This window comes from Sceloporus occidentalis, unplaced genomic scaffold (assembly GCF_023333645.1).
Source record: "Sceloporus occidentalis isolate IW3139 unplaced genomic scaffold, rSceOcc1.0.p SCAF_6, whole genome shotgun sequence".
NCBI classification, from domain to species: Eukaryota; Metazoa; Chordata; class Lepidosauria; order Squamata; family Phrynosomatidae; genus Sceloporus; species Sceloporus occidentalis.
The window spans coordinates 3,176,168-3,196,731 of NW_028316986.1; the positions used below are offsets into that span (position 1 = coordinate 3,176,168).

At 44.2% G+C, this 20,564-nt stretch overlaps 1 protein-coding gene across 2 annotated transcripts in view; it reads left to right on the forward strand.

The window, feature by feature from the left end:
• LOC149310331 (bifunctional epoxide hydrolase 2-like) overlaps positions 1–20,564 on the forward strand; it is a 97,771-nt gene that overhangs the window by 56,697 nt on the left and 20,510 nt on the right. For both annotated transcript variants that reach the window (XM_089528737.1, XM_089528738.1), the window contains 3 exons: positions 3,556–3,641; positions 3,979–4,090; positions 18,020–18,094. In XM_089528737.1, the coding sequence (XP_089384863.1) occupies positions 3,556–3,641; positions 3,979–4,090; positions 18,020–18,094 (273 nt within the window). The remainder of the gene's footprint in view (positions 1–3,555; positions 3,642–3,978; positions 4,091–18,019; positions 18,095–20,564) is intronic.

Here is a 20,564-nt window from a genome sequence, read left to right on the forward strand (position 1 = left end):
CCAGCAAGCCCGCAGTCTTGGTTTTATCTTTGACTCTTCTCTGTCGTGTATCCCTCAGATCCAGACCACAGCCAAGGCTTGTAGATTCTTTTTGTACAATATTGCCAAAATCCGACCTTATCTCTCCGCCTCTTCTGCCAAGATCCTGGTCCATGCCCTAGTGGTCTCACGACTTGATTACTGTAACGTCCTCCTGGCTGGGCTTCCTCTTTCTCACTTCCATCCTTTAATCTCTGGCCAGCATTCAGCTGCACGCATTATCACTGCCACCCACCGCTCTGACCACATCTCTCCTGTGTTGGCATCCCTTCACTGGCTCCCCCTCCCTTTCCGTATTCAGTACAAGCTCCTGCTGTCGATGTTTAAAGCCCTCCATGGGCTGGCCCCTCCTTACTTATCAGACCTTCTTTCTCCTCACCTTCCAACTAGGGCCCTCCGTTCTGGTAGTCAAGGGCCTGTTACAGACAGCCAAAATAAAGCTGCTTCGAGTCACAGTGGAGGTATGGTGTTTCAATGATGCATGCGTCCTAAGAGTCCAGAAGCCACACCAAAGCCACGCTCCAGTCCTTAGGGATGGAGTGTGGCTTTGGTGCGACTTCTGGACTCTTAGGACGCATGCATCATTGAAACACCATACCTCCACTGTGACTCGAAGCAGCTTTATTTTGGCTGTCTGTAACAGGCCAAGGTCTGCTGTCCCAGCCCATGATTTCCTCTGCCCCATCCCGGATTCACCCCTTTTCACTCGCTGCCCCTCACTCCTGGAACCTTCTTCCCCCGTGAGACACAAGGGCCATCAGTTCTTTAACCAGCTTCAAAACGGAGCTGAAGACCATCCTGTTCAGAGAAGCGTTCCCAGGCATTGCATAATTGTCACTTGCTATTTGATGTTCTTTTGTTGTCTGTTTTATTTCCTGTATTGCTATGTATTTTATATGTATTATCCTACTAGTGAGGCCCCTTCCCCACCACCTTTCCCTTCTCCTTCTGTGTCGTGTCTTTTTAGATTGTAAGCCTGAGGGCAGGGAACCATCCGATTAAAAAGATTGTATGTACAGCGCTGTGTAAATTTACAGTGCTTTATAAATAAAGGTTAATAATAATAATAATAATAATAATAATAATGGACCTCCAAGAGACCCTATTAATAACAGCCCTGCTTAAGTCTTGCAAACTAAGGGCTGCGACTTCCTCGATGCAATAAATCTACCTGTGCTGTGGTCTTCCTTTTTTCTTGAGCAACACTTTGGGAGGTTGAATAAGAGAAGAAAACTGTGCTGAATTCTCGCTGGTCTGTTATTCTTCCCGACAGGATCAGATTTTCAATCTGAGAATGAATAATTACAAATCTCCTTTCCATCCTGAACTTCCTATATTTCTATGGTGGAATGACTACCTTGGCTAGAGAAATGTGGAGGACAAGCATTGCCAGCATCTCTTCCATTGATGAAGAATGCTTGATTGTTCATGCCTTAGTAGGTTTTGGAGGGGAGCTGTGGTCTGCCATCTTGGCACCACTGGGTAAAGAGAGCTATTCTCCAAAGGCAACACCAGCCAAGAGTTTGCCCTCTTGCAGAGGGTTGCTCTTGGCTAGTCGCCTTGGCTGCCCAGCTCAAAAATATCCTACCTCTTCCCAGCAGCAGCTGGGACTGATTTAGTATTTGGAAGAAAACTCCAGCAAGGCTGTCATGGGATCTTGCCTTGGCCTTTTGGAACAGACAAGGAAAGAGGTTGGTGGAGGGTGAGTTGAGAGCAAAGCCATATCTTGTGCAAACAGATGGCACTTAAAAGAAAGAACGGTGCTTTCAAGCTAAGTGTGGACCTGGATGCTTGGAATTGGCACCTTAATTTCTTTTTCTTCTCATCTCCTTCCTTTTCAAGATAACTTGGCTCTGGGTGTTCCCTTCCAGCTCGGAGTGACACTGTGCCAGTATTGTTGCCCGAAACTCAGAGAAGGTTCATTTTTTCAGGAAATGTTCCTTGCCGTTGGAACTCAGGATTATGGTCTTGTCCATGTTCAGATACGGTGGGTCCTTGGTATCCGCTGGGTTTTGTTCCGGGACACCCCATGGATACCAAAATCCAAGGATGATTTATGGCTTTGTGAGCTGTCACATAAAAAAGGAACGTTTCCAGGCTCAGCAACATACAGTGGGCCCACCACATTCCCTGGGATTAGGAGCGCAAGACTCCCGTGAAAGTGGAAAAACGGCAAATAAAAAAAAAAACCAAGAATTTTTTTACCTGAGATTATACCTACTGTATCTAGGAATCTCTGGGTCCTTCAGTGCAACTCTGTAGTCAATATCCACTGGAAGTTGACCATAGAAACATGTTGGAGGACCTACAAATGCCTAGAGAAGTGTTTTCCCTAGGAACCTCTAGGCCCTTCATCGTGACTGTATGGTCAACGTCTGGCAGAGTTGCGCTGGAGGAACTAGAGATCCCTAGAGAGAACATATTAATCAAAACTGCAAATCTGCAAAAGTTAAAGCTGCAAATGTGGAGGGCTGACTGTAGATGTGTTTCTAGACATTACTTCTTTAACAGAAGATTTACTGCAGGAAGAATATGTCTTATCCAAAATGCTTGGCACCAGAAGTGTTCCATATTTTGGATTTTTTTGGATTTTGTAATACCTGTGTTTCCATAGAAACAATAAAACATAATGATTCTATGAAACATAATGAGGCTGGAGAGAGACTAAGGTTCCGTGAAACCGTGGAAAGTGTGAATTTGTGCCATTTCACAGATCCTTGAGTCTCTCTCCAGCTGCATCTCTTTCCAGCTGTGTCTCTCTCCATCCCTGCAAATACAGTACAGGTATATACTATGCTATTTACATTGTGGCTCAAAAGGTTTTGGATTTTGGAGTACTTTGGATTTTGGAATTTCAGATACGGGATACTCAATCTGTATCAGAGGCAGAAATAACATGGATAGAATAGGGATAGGTTCCTGTATCACAAAACAAGAAGAGCAGATCAACATGTTTCAGCAAAACAAAACAAACAATTGCATGTGTGAAATGAAATAGCCAGGTCTGGTAAGCCTTGTGTAACTAAATAAAAACATTGCAAATTTTCTGAATACTGCTTGAAAGCATTTTCCAAAATACATCCTGGGCTGTTGTTTTTATTTTCACCAGCCTCCAGTTTTCTTATGATTTCCATTTTGGTGGCCAAACTGGGCTTTTTTCCTTAACAACCTGGAGGTAGTTGGTGAGGCACCTTTCTCACAGCAGGGAGAAAATTATCAAAATTACTTGTTGCCCCCTTCAAGAATAAAATTAGGAAAGAATTACACCCCTCATCCGAGACTCACTTTCCTTTTCTTCCTTTCCACACTAAGTGCGATGCTTCTGCTCTGTTCCGTCTATTGAATGTCCAGCCACCACTTTCAAGATGGGTTCTGTGGAGTAATACCTTGTGCTTATAGGACAAGCTTCTGAAATGTTGTTGTTGTTGTTGTTGTTATTTTTATTAACATTTATGTATAGAGTGCTGTAAATGTTGTGTTAACATGGCCTCATTTTTTTCTCCCCCCCCCCTCCAGGGCATCTCTCAGGCTACTTTCATTGGTCATGACTGGGGTGGGGCCACTGTTTGGAGCATGGCTCTCTTCTACCCAGAGCGAGTCAAGTAAGTTAATCTATTAATTTTTCCATTAGTTCATGGCTTTCCTGTAAAGACTCAGCCTGACTAGTGGTTAGAGTCTTGGATTAGGGCAAGAGTGGGCAACATGCCACCTGTCAGCTGCATGCCAACCCCAGGACCCACTGGGTTTTTAAAAAAAATGAATTTTGCTATGAAATTTTTTTTAGAACTTCTGAAAAAAACATGTCAGGAGGAGAGGAAGGAGGATGATGATGATGATGATGATGATGATGATGATGACAGTTGCAACATAATGGACAAATATAGCTACCCTGCCCCTCACCCCACTCCCTTCTCTCATTTCTTTCTGTGACATTTTTAGGGCAGTGGCCAGCCTAAATACACCCTTCAAACCTGCAAACCCTGAGATAGATGTGATGAAGTTGCTTGAATCGAAGCCTATCTTTGATTACCAGCTCTACTTCCAGGAGCCGGTGAGTAGTGTCTGAGGCAGTGATTCCCAGACATTGGTCCTCCAGGTTATTGGACTTCAACTCCCAGAAGCCCCAACCACCCTGGCCAACAGACAGGAATTCAGGGAGGTGAAGTCCAAAATAAAGCTTGGGAATTGCTGCTCTAAGCCAATCATGTGGTGGTGGGCCGGGCTAAAGGCAAAAAGGAGCCATGCCAAAAATGTTAGCGTATTTAGCTTAGAACTCTTTCCCACCTGCTAACAAGCTGCAGAAGAAGCATTTCAGCCTTCTACAAAGAGGGGATGGGGAACCTGTGCAAAACCTGGGAATTCTCCCAATGCTGGTACTGTATTAGAAGAAAGGAGGCATGGCCCAGTGCCCCAGGCTGGGATCCACAAAGGCCAGATTTATTCCAGGAGTTTATTCTACATCAGTTGGAATGAACTGATGTGATCTCAGCCAATTCTGTGGTTGTCAGGATGAAGCTGAACCAGCATCCAAAGAGACTAGGGTTTTCCCCTCAGTTCAGGGTCCCTGCTGTCATTTTTGGAACTGGATCATCAATACCAGACTTCTCATATTTGAAGCTTCATTCTATCTGTCAAGTGCAGGGCCCAGTGCTGCCATCTCTTAGTCCTAGGGCTTCTCTACATGATTGAAATACTCCTCATAACAATTGATTAGAATGCGATCTGCTCACATGTGTTTTGCAGGAGTTTGGGGCTTTTGGGGAGGAGCATGAAAAACTTTAAACTCTGGAGAGAAAGGTTTTGAAGTCTTTTACAGAGTATCCAAGAGTATTCACAAGGATGTGCCCATTCATCTGCATGGCATGGATTCACATTTTCAGCAGAGCAAGGGAAAATAGGCGCAGATATAATAATAATAATAATAATAATAATAATAATAATAATTTGTTTTATTTATATACCGCTATTCCAAAGATCATAGCAGTGAACAGCAAGTAAGCTAATTAGCAAGTAAGCTAATTAGCCCCCAACAGTCTGGGTACTCATTTTAGCGACCTCGGAAGGATGCAAGTCGAGCTTGGGCCCTTTTGCTGGTCTTGAACTCGCAACCTTGTGGTCTTGAGTGAATGGCTGTGCAGGAAAGTGGTGTGAATGTGCAAAAAGCCACAGCTATCCATGCAATGCATGAGTGTAGACTAGCCCCTGTTTGTGCCTATCTGAAGAGGGCCTTGGGACCAGAATCCTTTGACCGTCTCTCAGTTACACAACTTGCTTTTGGTTGGCAAGATTCCCAAGTCAAAGAGCAGTATTGTCGCTGACATGCTGGCTGTTGGCTGCTCCCTCTTTTTCTCCTGCTCCTTATTTTGCCAGCCAAAAGCAAGATATGTAGCTGAGAGACATTCAAAGGATTCTGGTCCCAAGGTACAAATAGGGGCCAGTCTACACTTGTGCATTACGTGAATAGAATCTGTCCTTCAACAACTTGGTTGTGTCCATGTACAGCTCAGGACAGTATAGAGGTTAGGTGGAAGGAAAAATGGTTGCATGAACCATGAACTTAGGACAGCTCATGGCAAGACGTAGATACAGGTTCTGTAATCAATACTCCCTCTGCCATCACCCAGATGGGTTTTAGAGTCCTTGATAGCATCATGGCCAAAATGTTAATAGTGGTCCAGTGACATAGAAAGGCTTCATTTGTGCTTGATAGTCTCTCTTTAGCTTAGATGTTCAAGGTTGTCCCAAGGAACTGAAGGCTAAGAACAGACAGGGAAGTAAACTTTTCTTTTAGCATCCTAGTTTTATTGTTCTCGTAGCTGTTACAACAGAAGATGGGTCACACCTGCACAGTTCACTTTCCTTTGTTTGGTTCTGCCCTATATAAACCCTAGGATCCTCCTTTCCATTGTTTCCCTGAGGGGGAATGCATCCAGCCCAGAGGATCTGCAGAGTTCAATTTCTGTTGTTGCTTCTGTATAAATGTTGCCTCACCTTGTCAGGTGGCTGCATCCCAATTCACCAGCCCTGTTATCAACCACGGGGATATAGACCATCAGCCATGGAATCGTCTGGAAGGTATTTTTACCATACATGAAAGGAGTCACAGACAGAATAGAGAAACTGGTGTGGAAACACAATCTTCAAATGGTTTACCAACTGACGAAGAAAATCCAGCAAATGTTACTTAGGGGCTCAGTTGTTACAGGTTGAGTCTCCCATACCTGAAATCCTTGGAATCAGAAGTGTTTTGGATTTTGGATTTTTTCAAGTTTTGGAATATTCACAGGTGCATAATAAGATATCTTGGAGATGGAACCCAAGTCTAAACATAAATTACATGTATTTTTCATATACCCCTTACACGCATAGCCTGAAGGTAATTTTATGCACAATATTTTTAATAATTTTGTGCCTAAAGTCAAGTTTATGTACTTTGACTCAAGAGAAAGCAAAGGTGGGCAGTTTTGGATTTTGGAATATTTTCAATTTCAGAATTCTGGATAAAGGAAGCTCAACCTGTGCAAACTTTAAAAAGAGAATTGCAGAAGTTTAAAAAGAATCCCACCCCAGTCAGTTTTTAAAACCCTGATGTTTTGACTTGCTGCCAGAAGGAGAGTAAGGATGCGGCCAGCCTGACCTCCCTATGGAGGGTGTTCCAAAGCCTGGGAGCAGCCACCAAGAAGGTCTTTTTTGTCATTCCCATTAAATGAATCTGGGAAGGTGGCGGGACAAAGAAAAGGGCCTCTCCAGATGACCGTAGAGGTCTAAAGGGTGCATGATGTGAAATATGGTCCTTCAAATAATCTGGCAAAACCGAAGGAGCTGGACTGCAAGAACTCACTCTTCATTAGAACATCGTGAACAAACCATCTGCTACAGGACACAGAAACCAATTGCAAATAACTAACTGTAGCTAGAGATGCCAGCTTTTTAATAAGGGGACGAAGCCAATGCAAACTTTTCTAAAGGTGCAAGCGACATACAGTCAATCAGAGCAAAAGGCTTAAGACTGGGGACATAGTGTATAAGAGAACAACGCATTTGCATAATAAAAGCCAGTTAGAACAGCTCTGGAAAGCAATAACCTTGAGCAGCCAATTGGGTGATTTCAATAATTCATCTCTTTAATCACAACGGCGAACAGAGCAGGAGAATGACACGGAAATGCACTTCAGATGCCCAGAAATTGCTTCCAGCTGGGTTGCCCCCCTTCCTTCCCCTCCCCACCAACTCTCACAACATATTAGAGAAGATGTGCCTCCTGCACCCTGCCCCAGAGTGAGAAAGTCTCCAGACGTGGTCTCTGTGTGGCAAAGATACGTCTTTCTTTGGGTTGGCTGGCTTGACTGGCAGAGCACAGGAGCCAGGAGCAGCGCTGGCCCACTTGGGGCATGAATAAAGCAAAAATACAACTCCATAGAGAAATAATAATTATATTTAAAAATCCTTCTAGAACTCATTTGGCAAAGAAACAGTTTACTTTGGCTTGGTAAGGCTGAACTTGGGTTCCAAGGCTATCGTCTTTCTCTCAGTTTGACTCCACTGCCAACCCACAAATCCATGCCCCTCAAACAAACAGCTGCACACCATGAAAAGTCCAGAACTGAAGAACAGGATTGGGGGGAGGGTAATTCTGAGTGTTTAATAAGCTAATTACCAAGGGAGGAGCATTAATTCCTTTCCCCATAGTAATTCCTCCATTTGTGGAGCCCATGTTTAACTACTAGTGTAGCTTCTTTCTCAAGTGCATCTCTACCTTACCAAAACAAAGACTGCTAGACTTTCTTGTTCTCTACATTTGTTTGTTTTTATTTTCCATCAAGTTGACTTCTACTTATGGTGATCCTATGAATTTTCTATATAGGTGATTTCTGGGCTCAGGACATCCTATTTAGCAGTAGCAATAGCAAGTACATTTTTATACCGCTTATCAGTGCACTTACACACTCCCTAAAGTGGTTTACAAAGTGTAAGCTAATTGCCCCCAACAATCCAGGTACTCATTTAGGCAATTTCAGAAGGATGCCAGGTGAGTTGAGCCTGAGCCCTGGCTGGTATTGAACTCACAAGCTTGTGGTTTGTGAGCAAGTGGCTGCAGTGCAGGCATTAAACTACTGTGCCACCAGGGCTCTTCGTCAAATTTGATCAAAATCCTAAATTGGGTCTGGACTGTTTTGGTCAAAACTCCAAATTGGGCCCAGACTGTCTTCATGACACAGACACCCAATTTTGGCCTTCCTCCCCCACATCCGCATTTAGACAACTTACCTTTTGCTGCAGGTTTTTGGCTCTCTCTTCACAGCAGCAGTGGTAGCTATCCCTGAAAGCAGCTTGGTGATGCCACTGTGGGCATGAATTGGGTGTGAGTTGCTCCAAGGCCAGAAGAAGGTGCCCAGCATTGATAGTGTGGTTGGGCACTTTGTTCTGACCTCAGCAGAAGCGCCATGTGATGAACGGGGACAGCGTGGGACGCTGTGAGAACCGAAAACCTGCAGCAAAAAGAGAATAAGGGGTGAATTCAGAGGGAATTCAAGGCTAGATTGTTCTGGGAGCAGCCCAGAGAGACCTTCAAGAGCCCTCTAGTCATCAAATGCGCTCAGCTCTTGCAAACTCAGGGCAGTTGTGGCTTCTTCAGTTCAGTCAATCCACTTCCAATGCAGTCTTCCTCTTTTCCTGCTGCCTTCTGCTTTCCCCAGCATTAATTTCTTTTCTAGTGAGTTATGTCTTCTCATGCTATCGCTAAAGTATAACAGTCTCAGTTTAGTCATCTTGGCTTCTGGGAAGAGTTGAGGCCCATTCATTGGCCTTTTTAGCAGTCCACGGTACCTGTAAAGCTGTTCTTCAGTGCCCTATTTCTTCCTTTCCAGCTTTCACAGTCATACAAAGGAAGCAGAAATGCTATGGTCTCCACAAATGTGCTCTAAAAACAGACCTGGGTTCCCAGTGAGTGCCAGAAACAAATCCAGATGATGCCTGGGCTTCAGATTCCCAGTCAGATAATTGCTCACTTTTGGTTCCCCATCACAGAATACCTCTGTTAATCCAAGATCTTGTCATATGGGAAACCACAGTTAAGTCTGTAGGAACCTCTGGTGTTCCATTATCATAGAGAAATCACTTGCAAACAAAATGTATTCAGTGCCAATCCTCTGCCCATGCCAGGCTTAGAGGTAGGCTGGTCTAAGGAGGGAATGATCCCTCTTTCAGTCCTCAGCTCTGTTTGTGCCAAGAAGGAGAGACTTCTGTCTTCTGTCTTCTCTCTTAGTGGAGTGCATAGGCCAGGATAATTACTGCCTTCATCTTCCTCCTCCTCCTCCTCCTCCCATGGGAAATGGAGTACAGAGCAGGTTATATGTGTATACACATTTTCATAGAATCATAGAGCTGGAAGGCTCCACTAGACTCCAAGGAAGGAGTGTGTTCCACTGTCCAACAGCTCTTACTCTAAGGAAGTTCTTCCTAATGTTGAGGAGGAATCCCTTTTCCTGCAGCTTGCATCCATTTTTCCGGGTCCTATTCCCTGGAGCAGCAGAAAACAAGTTTGCTCCCTCCTCAATATGACATCCCTTGAAATACTTAAACAGGGCTATCATATCACTTCTTAACTGTCTCTTCTCCAGGTTAAACATACTCAGCCTTCTAAGTCTTTCCTCATAGGGCTTGATTTCCAGACCCTTCACCATTTTAGTTGCCCTCCTCTGGACTGTCTCCAGCTTCTCAACACCCTTTTTGAATTGTGGTGCCCACAACTGGACATTGCATTGCAGGTGAGCTCCGACCAAGGTAGAATAGAGTGGCACTAACTGGGAAGCTAGTTGTGTGGTCTCAGTAAACATCCCCAGTCAACATCTTTTCTGCAGGCTTTTGACCAACCCACTGTTGAGGGCACTCTCTAAGCAACAGTGGGCCGACATTCCCACCTCATCAGCAGTTCAGCTTGCAGGATGAGGAAGAAATAATGCTGAGGCTGAGCACTGAATCATGGCTGGCCTCAACTACAGCAGTAATCCAATTTAGCGTTGCAAGGAAGGGCACCATTACTCACTGAGAGTGGAGCATAAAAAGAGAAGAAAGAGTACACAAACTCTGGCTGCACCCAGGCAATTCCAAATTAGAGCTAAGCGTGCCTCTCAACCACGAGTGATGAAGGCCCTTAAAAACTGCTCCTGGCACGATCTGGTTTTTAAATTTATTTATTACTTACTACAAACATCAGAAGAGTTGTTTTCTTTTAGTTTTAAAACAAGAGAGTACAACCAGTTGTTTAAAAGCCTAGTGCATTAAACCAACCATAACTCCCTCTTCTACAAAGTAAATGCCACGGACTGCCAAAAAGACAAATAAAAGGGTCCAAGAGCAAACCAAACCTGATATTGCCCTGGAAGTTGGAATGAATTAACTAAGGCTGTTAAGTTTTGGACATATGAGACATCAGCGGCATTTGCACTGCAGAATTAATAATTAGCTTACAGTTGTAAAAAACCACTTAGAGACTGCTTAGTTCAGTATGAAGCGGTTTATAAATGAAGCTGCTATTGCTATTAATACAGTTTGACATCACTGTCACTGCCATGGGTCAGTGCTATGGAATTTGGGGATTTGTAGTTTGTTGTGGCACCAAAACTTTGACAGAGAAGGCTGAATAGCTCATAAAAAAATTGGAGAATTCCATAGAATTGTCAAACTACATTATTCGTGCAGCGGAGATGCAGCCAATGTGACTCACTGCAAAAGATGACAATGTTTGGTCAAGTGGAAAGCAGTCAGAAAAGAGAAAGACTGCCCTCCAGGAGGAATGGATCAAGGAGAAGGGAGCCACGGCTGCCGCCTTGGTTTGCAAGACCTGAGCAGAGTAGGTCTGGCTTCACACTTTACACTAGAGGTAGGCGAATGCATGGGGACCAAGGATCCATTCTCATACCAGGCCCTCCACCATGAACCATCCACAACCCAAATACCTCTGCTTTTGTCTGCAGTCTTTCTCAAAACATCAACTGGAAATGACATTGTTTCATTTCTGGTTCTCATTTTGAGAGGGACTGTAATAAAAAGAAAAGCAGTTTAGGGAGTAGTGGAGGATTGTGTGTGTGAGGCTGCAGTGCCCTGTGTGTTTCTGCATGCAAAGGGATCTTGTAGCACCTTTGAGACTAACTGTGTGAAAGATGTTGGGCCATAAGCTTTCCATAGACTTGGTCTACTTCCTCAGATGGATGGAGTGAACTCGTGCACAGGAAGGACCTTTATAATAAGGCTATGTGACTAGCCATAGTAATTGTTCAGTTTTAACTATGGTCACTGAGGGACAAAGGCAGGAGGAAAGTTGTAGCATAAGGCCAGGGTGGATGGATGACCCTCCTATGAGTGTGCAAGGATGTGGTGTGTGCAGGCTAGGAACCAGAAAACAGATGGGATAAACTGGCTAAGAGGATCCTAGTGAGGCTGGGGTGTTAACCATTGTTATAATATAGTGTGCCAGGAAGCCATTGTCTCTCTTCAACCCGCTATTGACGGATTGGAGTTTTGCATTTTTCATTTTGCCAGCATGGTGTAGTGGTCTGAGTGTTGGACCTAGGGTTCTGGGAGACCATGGTTCAAATCCTCACTGAGCCATGGAGACCCACTGGGTGATTGTGACCAAGCCAAACTCTCTGAGCCTTAAAGGATGGCAATGACAAACCTCCTCTGTAGAAATTTTGCCTAGGAATACCCTGTGAGAGGGTTGCTATATGTCAGAGTCATCTTGAAGATACAGAACAACCATGATGTTAGCAGTACAGCTCTCACACTTGCCCATCCCATAGTATCAGAGCCATAAGGTGACTGACATTTTCCGATGTCACAAAATGTCAAAGTTTTCCAAAGATGCCTGTTAGGGAGGGGATCAGGTCGGATAGAAAAATGTATTCATAAACATGTCAGAAGTGTGGGAGTTTCTCTTCCTGGCATATCAATGTGTATGTTTTTCCAGAACTGATGTGAAAGGTTGGGACAAATGCATGGCACTCTCCAGCCCTGAAAAGTGGAGCAAAAGAAATGAGAAAGTGGAGTTCTGCTGTCTGACTGATGAAGCTGCCAGGAGTTCAAAAGAGTACAACTTCTGAGCTCCTTTATGAAGACATTTGTATCTCCGGAAATGCACATTCATCTTCCTTTTGTCTCCTTTGCTCCTTAGGCACATTAAACAAAACTTTAATCAACAGAGCACTCTTAATTGCAGGAAGACAAACCGTCCTGGCGGTAATTTTTCCTCCCTCCCTCAGATGGCAGCTGTACAAAGCTCCAGCAATCAGAAACGGGGGGCATTGAATCTCTCGTTGCCCCTTGCCAGCCCTTTCTGCGGCACAGAGGGTGGTGGGAAGGGGGTTGGTCCCTGTGGTCTTTTAGGAAAAGGAAAAACACAGGCCCTTAATTCAACATCTTTCTTAGCCAAGCCTGAATCCCCTTTGATCAGTTTTATTGAGCAGCAAAAGCTTTGAGTTCTACTAAAATGCAGCTCTGAGTGAATAGTGCAAGTTTTGCAAACCAGAAAAGAAGATATTGGAGATGTGGATTTGGAAAGGGAGACAGGACTACGTGATGATGGCAGCATTTTACTCTCCCAACTAGGAAATTGGCAACAGGGGAGGGGGTTGACCAACTGTTCTCTGAGCAAAGCATAAAGTACTAGTGGTTACAGAATCATAGAGTTGGAAGGGACCCAAGTTGCCATCCAACCCAACCCCTTTCTTCGAGGCAGGCAGACACCATTAGAGTCCTCCCATCAGACAGATGGCTATCCACCTCTGTTTAAAAACCTCCAAAGGAGACTCCACCACCCTCTGGGACAGCATATTCCACTCTCAAACAGCTCTTATTGTCTGGAAAGTCTTCCTAATGTTAGGTGGAATCTCTTTTCCTGTAGTTTCCATCCACTGCTCCATCTCCTAGGCTATGGAGTAGCAGAAAACAAACTTGCTCCATCTTCAATGTAATACCCTTTCAAATAATTAAACATGGCTATCATAGAATCATAGAGTTGGAAGAGACTTCAAGGGCCATCCACACCAGCCCCCTGCCATGCAGGAACACACAATCAAAGCACCCCCAACAGACAGCCATCCAGCCTCCATTTAAAAACCTCCAAAGTTGGAGACTCCAGGTCACCTCTTGTCTATAAAGATCTCTACCTGGACTTTGAGAGCCTCAGTAGAGGCCCTTCTCTTAGTCCCACAGTTCTTACAAGTATTTCATGCGGGGACATGATTCAGGGCCTTCTCATCCCTCCCTGAGGTGGCTAGATGTGTTTCCATCACCATGCAAAGACATTTTTATTCCAACAAGCTTTTAAGAATTGAAGGTTTTTCTTTTTATTGATTGATTGATTGATTGATTCCCCCGCTCACTATTAATCTAATATACAATCAAAATCAATATTATAGGTTTGAGTATCCCTTAACTGTATTCCAAAATACAAAATACTTCACAATCGTCCATATGGGCAAGTAAAATAGTGACACCTTTGCTTCCTGTTCTGTGCACAAATTTTGTTTCATTCATTGTTTGAGAGAGAACTAGCCCAGGTTCATGAGGCCAAGAGTTTTTGTTATTGTGGTGGTGGTGCTTTTAAATTGTTTCTGATACAGTGGGATTTCTTAGAATCATAGAATCATAGAGTTGGAAGAGACCACTAGGGCCATCCAGTCCAACCCCCTGCCATGCAGGAAATCCAAATCAAAGGATCCTCGACAGATGGCCATCCAGCCTCTGTGTGAAGACCTCCAAGGAAGGAGACTCCACTACACTTCGAGGGAGTTTGTTCCACTGTCGAACAGCCCTTACTGTCAGGAAGTTTCTCCTAATGTTGAGCTGGAATCTCTTTTCCTGTAGCTTGCATCCATTGTTCCAGGTTCTGTTCTCTGGAGCAGCAGAAAACAATCTTGTTCCCTCCTCAATATGACCTCCCTTCAAATATTTAAATAGCGCTATCATATCACCTCTTAACCTTCTTTTCTCCAGGCTAAACATCCCCAGCTCCCTAAGTCGTTCCTCATAGGACATGGTTTCCAGACCCTTCACCATTTTTGTTGCCCTCCTTTGGACACGCTCCAGTTTCTCAAGGTCCTTTTTGAATTGTGGCGCCCAGAACTGGACACAATATTCCAGGTGGGGCCTGACCAAAGCAGAATACAGTGGCACTATTACTTCTCTGGATCTAGACACTATACTTTTATTGATGCAGCCTAAAATTGCATTGGCCTTTTTAGCTGCCGCATCACACTGTTGACTCATGTTCAACTTGTGGTCTACTTGGACTCCTAGATCCCTTTCATACGTAGTTTCATTCAGCCAGGTGTCCCCCATCCTATATCTGTGCATTTTATTTTTCCGCCCTAAGTGCAGTACCTTACATTTCTCCGTGTTGAATTTCATTTTGTTAGCTTTGGCCCAGCTTTCTAGTCTATTCAGGTCATTTTGAATCTTGATCCTGTCCTCTGGGGTATTAGCTATTCCTCCTAATTTGGTGTCATCTGCAAATTTGATAAGTATGCTCCCAATTCTGTCATCCAGGTCATTGATAAAGATGTTGAATAGCACTGGACCCAGGACAGAGCCCTGTGGGACCCCACTGGTCACTTCTCTCCAGGATGAAAAGGAGCCATTGCTGAGCACCTTTTGGGTTCGGCCGGTCAACCAATTACAAATCCATGTAACAGTTACATTGTCTAGCCCACATTTAACAAGCTTGTTTGCAAGAATGGCATAGGAAACCCTGTCAAAAGCCTTACTGAACTCAAGATATACTATATCCACAGCATTCCCTTCATCTACCAAGATGGTAATTTTATCAAAGAAAGAGATCAGATTTGTCTGGCATGACTTGTTTCTCTGAAACCCGTGTTGACTTTTTGTGATTATGGCATTGCCTTCTAGATGTTCACAGACTCTCTGTTTAATGATCTGCTCCAGAATCTTTCCTGGGATTGATGTCAGACTAACTGGACGATAATTGTTGGGATCCTCTTTTTCCCCCTTTTTGAAGATGGGGACAACGTTTGCCCTCCTCCAGTCAGCTGGGATCTCTCCTGTTCTCCAGGAGTTCTCAAAGATTATTGCCAATGGCTCCGATATGACATTTGCCAGTTCTTTTAATATCCTTGGATGGAGTTCATCTGGTCCTGGAGACTTAAATTCATTTAGATTAACAAGGTGTTCCTCTACTATCTCTTTACTTATTCTGTGCTGAAATTCCCCTATTCTGTCCTCTGCTCCATTATCCTCAGGTTGAGCACCCTTTGCCTTTTCTGAGAAGACTGAGGCAAAGAAGGTGTTGAGTAATTCTGCCTTTTCTCTGTCTTCTGTTAGCATTTTGCCATCTTCTCCACGCAGTGACCCTACCGTTTCCTTCTTCTTCCTTTTGCTGCGGACATATCCAAAAAAGCCCTTTTTATTGTTCTTAACCTCTCTAGCAAGCCTGAGTTCATTCTGCGCTTTAGCTTTTCTGACTTTACCCCTACACATGCCTGCTATTTCTTTGAATTCCTTTTTTGTGATTTCCCCCTTTTTCCATTTCTTATACATGTTCCGTTTCAAACTTAGCTCCGTTGAAAGTTCCTTAGTCATCCATCCTGGTTTCTTGAGACTTCTCCCGTTTTTCTTTCTCACTGGAACTGTTTGAAATTGTGCCTTCAGTATCTCCCTTTTGAGAAAGTCCCATCCGTCCTGAACTCCTTTATCTTTTAGTATTTCTGACCATGGAATCGCCCTCAATACTTCTCTAAGTTTACTGAAATCCGCTCTCCTAAAGTCTAGGATGCGTGTCTGACTCTGCCTGGCTTCTCCTTTCCACTGTATTACAAACTCCAGGAGAACATGGTCACTTCCACCTAATGATCCCACCACTTGCACCCCATTAACCAAGTCATCCTTGTTGGTTAGGATCAGATCTAAAATAGCTGACCCCCTTGTTGCCTCTTCCACCTTTTGGACCATGAAATTGTCTTCCAGGCAAGTGAGGAATTTGCTAGACCTTGAGGATTTTGCTGAGTTTGACTTCCAGCAAATATCAGGATAGTTGAAGTCTCCCATCACTACTACATCTCTCTTTTTTGACTGTGTGGTCATCTGTTCTAGAAAGATATCATCCAATTCCTCAGTCTGACTTGGGGGTCTGTAGTTGACTCCCACCGTAACACCCTTGTTGTTTCCCTCCCTTTGATTCTTATCCAGATGCTCTCCACCTGGCTTCCATGATTGATGTCCAGGATCTCTTCACTGGTGTAAATATCTCTGACATATAGTGCTATTCCTCCTCCTTTCCTGTTTGGCCTATTTCTCTTAATAAGGTTATACCCCTCTATTTCCACATTCCAATCATGAGACTCATCCCACCAGGTTTCAGTGATGCCTATTATATCATATTTGCTTTGTTGTACTAGGAGTTCGAGTTCATCTTGCTTATTTCCCATGCTCTGTGCATTAGTGTAGAGGCATCGCAGACCACGAGTCCCATTTACTTTTTGCTTGTGCAAGTTTTTTTTGCCTCCCACTGTTGGGTCCTTGCACTGTTTGCCTTGTTTCCTCTGTGTCAGTTTGACTATTTTTGCCATCCCTTTCGCCTTCCTTAATATTGTCTCCCTTCCCTTCGGAACTCAGTTTAAAGCTCTCCTGATCAAGTTCTTGAGACTGTTGGCAAAAACATTTCTTCCAACTGGCGTGAGATGCAACCCGTCTGTTGCAAGAAGTCCCTCCTCATGGAACCGCAGCCCATGATCAAAGAATCCAAATCCTTCTCGGCGGCACCATCTGCGAAGCCAGTTGTTCACATCCGCTATTTTCCTCTCCCTTCCTGGACCGTGCCCTTCGACTGGCAGAAGAGACGAGATGACAGCCTATACATCCATTCCTTTCAGCTTCCTACCAAGCGCCTCGTAATCCCTTTTGATGTTCTGAATGCTGTGTCTTGCAGTATCATTAGTTCCCACGTGGACCAAAAGGAAGGGGTATTGGTCAGTAGGTTTGACCAGTCTTGTCAGCCTCTCTGTCACATCACGGATCTTTGCACCTGGAAGACAACACACCTCTCGAGACATCTTGTCAGGCCTACAAATCACTGCTTCTGTACCCCTCAGCAAGGAGTCCCCCACTACGACCACACGCCTCCTCCGAGGCTTAGCAGCGACTGTTCCCTCGGGTGGACTCTCAGGCTCCCCTGCTCTGTCCCAGAAGTCTGTCCATGCTGCTCTTCTTCATCCTCCTTGATAAGGGAAAGAGCTTCGAATCGATTCTCTAGCTGCAAGCTCCCTGAAGAATCCCTTCTTGGCTTACTTCTCTTTGTGACATTCCTCCAGCTGTCTTCCTCCTGTGTATGTGAAGTGACCTCCTCCACCTTAGCATCTTCCTCTGCGTGGTACTCATCCAAGATCGTTAGTTCTGTTGTGTCCAGGAAATCCTCTTGTTCCCTAATATGCTGAAGTGTAGCTAGACAGGCCAGGTTTGTTTGTTTTGGGGTTTGCCTTTGTCTTCTTCTAAGGCTGAGAGAGTGTGACATGCCCAAGGTCATCCGGTGGGTTTCCATGGACAAGCAGGGATTCAAACTATGGTCTCTACAGTGTTAATACAGCTCCTTAACCACCATCTTCTAGTTGATTTCAACTTGTGGCAACTCTCTCCTAGGGTCTGCTTGGCAAGATTTCTTCAGAGGAAGTTTAGCATTGCCTTCCCCTGAGGCTGAGAGAGAGTGATTTGTTTACTGTCACCCAGTGGGTTTCCATGGCTGAACAAAGATTGAAATCCTTGTCTCCCAGAGGTCTAGCCCAACACTCCAACTGTTATACCATGCTGCTGGTAATCGCTGCTTGAGGTGCTCCTTTGGTGTTCCATCATCATTGGAAGTTCACTGAATGGAAATGAGCCTCCTGGGTAAGGGTGAGACTGAACCAGTAGTGCTCCAAGTTGCATCTTGAATAAACTACTGATCAATGCACACACTTGCACCCCTCAGGGCGTTGCAGAGGCTGAACTGGAGAAGGACGTGAGTAGGTTCCTGAAGACCATGGTGCGATCAACTAGGAGAGAGGTCAGTCACCTGTATGGAGTGTGGTTTGTTTGCTTTTAAAAATATGTGTATTTTCAAATTTTTGTAACAATACGAAAAGGCTGTGCATCAAGACAGAAGCAGATAAGATCTTAATTGGTAAAGGTATTCCCCTTTGACAAGGTTGTCAAGTTGTGTCCGACTATAGGGGACGACACTCATCTCCATTACTAAGCCATAGAGCCAGCGGTGTCCAAAGACAACTCCATGGTCATGTGGCCAACATCACTGCACAAAACGCTGTTACTTTCCCACCAAAGTGGTACCTACTTGCATTTGCATGCTTTGGAACTGCTAGGTTGACGGGAGCTAGCACTGTAATTCAATAGCCATAGCAGTAGCAAATACATTTCTTTACCACTTAAGCACTCCCTAAGCAGTTTACAATGTGTAAAGTAATTGCCCCCCAAAAGCTGGGTACTCATTTTAGCAACCTACATTTTGTAAGGCTGAGTGGACCTTGGAGTCCCTGGGACTGAACTCACAACTTTGTGGCTGTGAATGGCTGCAGTACAGGCATTTAACCTCTGTGCCAGCAGGGATCCCTGTATCGCCTCCTAGCCCACAAGGGCTCCCAAGGCAATGAACAAATAAAAGCTAATTAAAACAATTATCAGTGGGGGCTTGGATCCAGCCTTGCACATCCCCATGGATACAAAATATTGCTGGATCTCAAGTCCATATAAGTTTATGGATCATGACGTGTGCATGTCCACATGCATGCATCACCATTGACTTATATGGGGTAGAGCTAGCCACAGATGCTCCAAACCACAGATAGCTCACCCACCAATATTTTTAACACATTAAAATACTCTTTAAAAACTCCTAAAGGCAGTCTAAAAACAATCCTAGAATCCAGTTTTTAAACAATTACAACAACAATTTCAAATACTGAACGCCATGCAGAACAGCACTGTTTTGGCTGCCTACTGGAAGTTGAAAAGCAATGGGGCCAACCTAACATCCTTGGGCAGGGAGTTCCACAGGTGAAGCACTAGTACAGAGTAAGACCTGTTACGCATGCCCACCAGTCTGTCGTGCCACATCTGACAATCTCAAATTTCTGTCAGGTTCATTTGGGAGGGGGCACTGGTCTTTTAGATGTCTTGGCCCAAAGTTGTTTAGACCTTTATGAGTCAACACCAGCACCTTGAATTGAGTTCAGAAGCAAATCTGAACCAGTGCAAGTCTTGCAAGACCGGGGCTTAAACCGTCTCTAACATGCACACCTGATGCCAGTCTGACTGCTGCATTTTGCACTAGCTGCAACTTCCAAATACTTTTCAAGGGAAGTCCCACAAAGAGCGCATTGCAGTAGTCTAATTGGAAGGTAACTACAGTATAAACCACTGAGGTCAAATCTGCCTCCCCCAAGAAAGGACATGACTGGAGCACCAGCCAAAGCTGGGAAAAGGTGCTTTCTGGCTACCGCAGCAGCCTGTAACCAGTATTGGTATTTAAAACATTTTGTTGTGTTTTCTTTTTGTCTTCTTTTTTATCTTCTTATGCCTTTGCAATGCAATCAAGATTTTCATTTATCTGCTTCAGCTCCAGAGTCAATATTGTCAATAATTATACCTCCATTGAAATGGGTTTCACCAAAACCTTCCCTCCTTTTGTTGTGGACATCATGAGGATGATTCTTCATAGGCAAAGACAATGCATTTGTACTATGCCGCAACAAAATTGTTGCACTGATTTTCATTATGCAAGGACCTTGTTTTGAAGGTCGACTTTGATTTACAGTATTTATTTAAGCTATTTTTGTATCACCTCCTAACCCATAAGGACTTTTCAAGTAGGGCAGTACAATATGCCCTGTTAAGCCTGATTTTTAAGTATAATTTGTCTAAGGATTTCCAGTTCATTGCAAGTTTCCATTCTTGGAAACATAGGATCTTAGAGTCCAACCCCCTGCCATGCAGGAATGCACAACCAAAGTATTCCTGAACGTTTTGCTCATCTGGCTTCTGTTGAAAGACCTCCAAAGAAGGAGAGCCCACCAGCCTCCAAGGCAGCCCATTCCACTGCCAAACAGTGGAACAAAAGAGGTTCTTCCTAAAATTTAGGTGGAATATTTTTCGCTGTAATTTGAATCCATTGGTTCATGTTCTAGTAAGGAGCAGCAGCGGACAAACTGGCTCTATTGTCTACATGACATCCTTCCAGATATGTCAAGCTAACAATCATGTCAACTTCTCCTTCTTTGGAGGTTTTTAAACAGAGGTGGGATGGCTATCTGCTGGGAGCACTTTGATTGTGAGTTCCTGCATGGCAGAATGGGGTTGGACTGGAGTAGTCTCTTCCAAATCTATGATTCTCTGATTCTAAATTAAACGTAGCTTATGGCATCATTCCATGTAGCAAGCAATGCCATTTCTCATTTCAATTGTAGTAAGTTGTTGGGTCCCCTAAAGACAGAAAGGAGCAAATAGTACCTTGCAGCTGT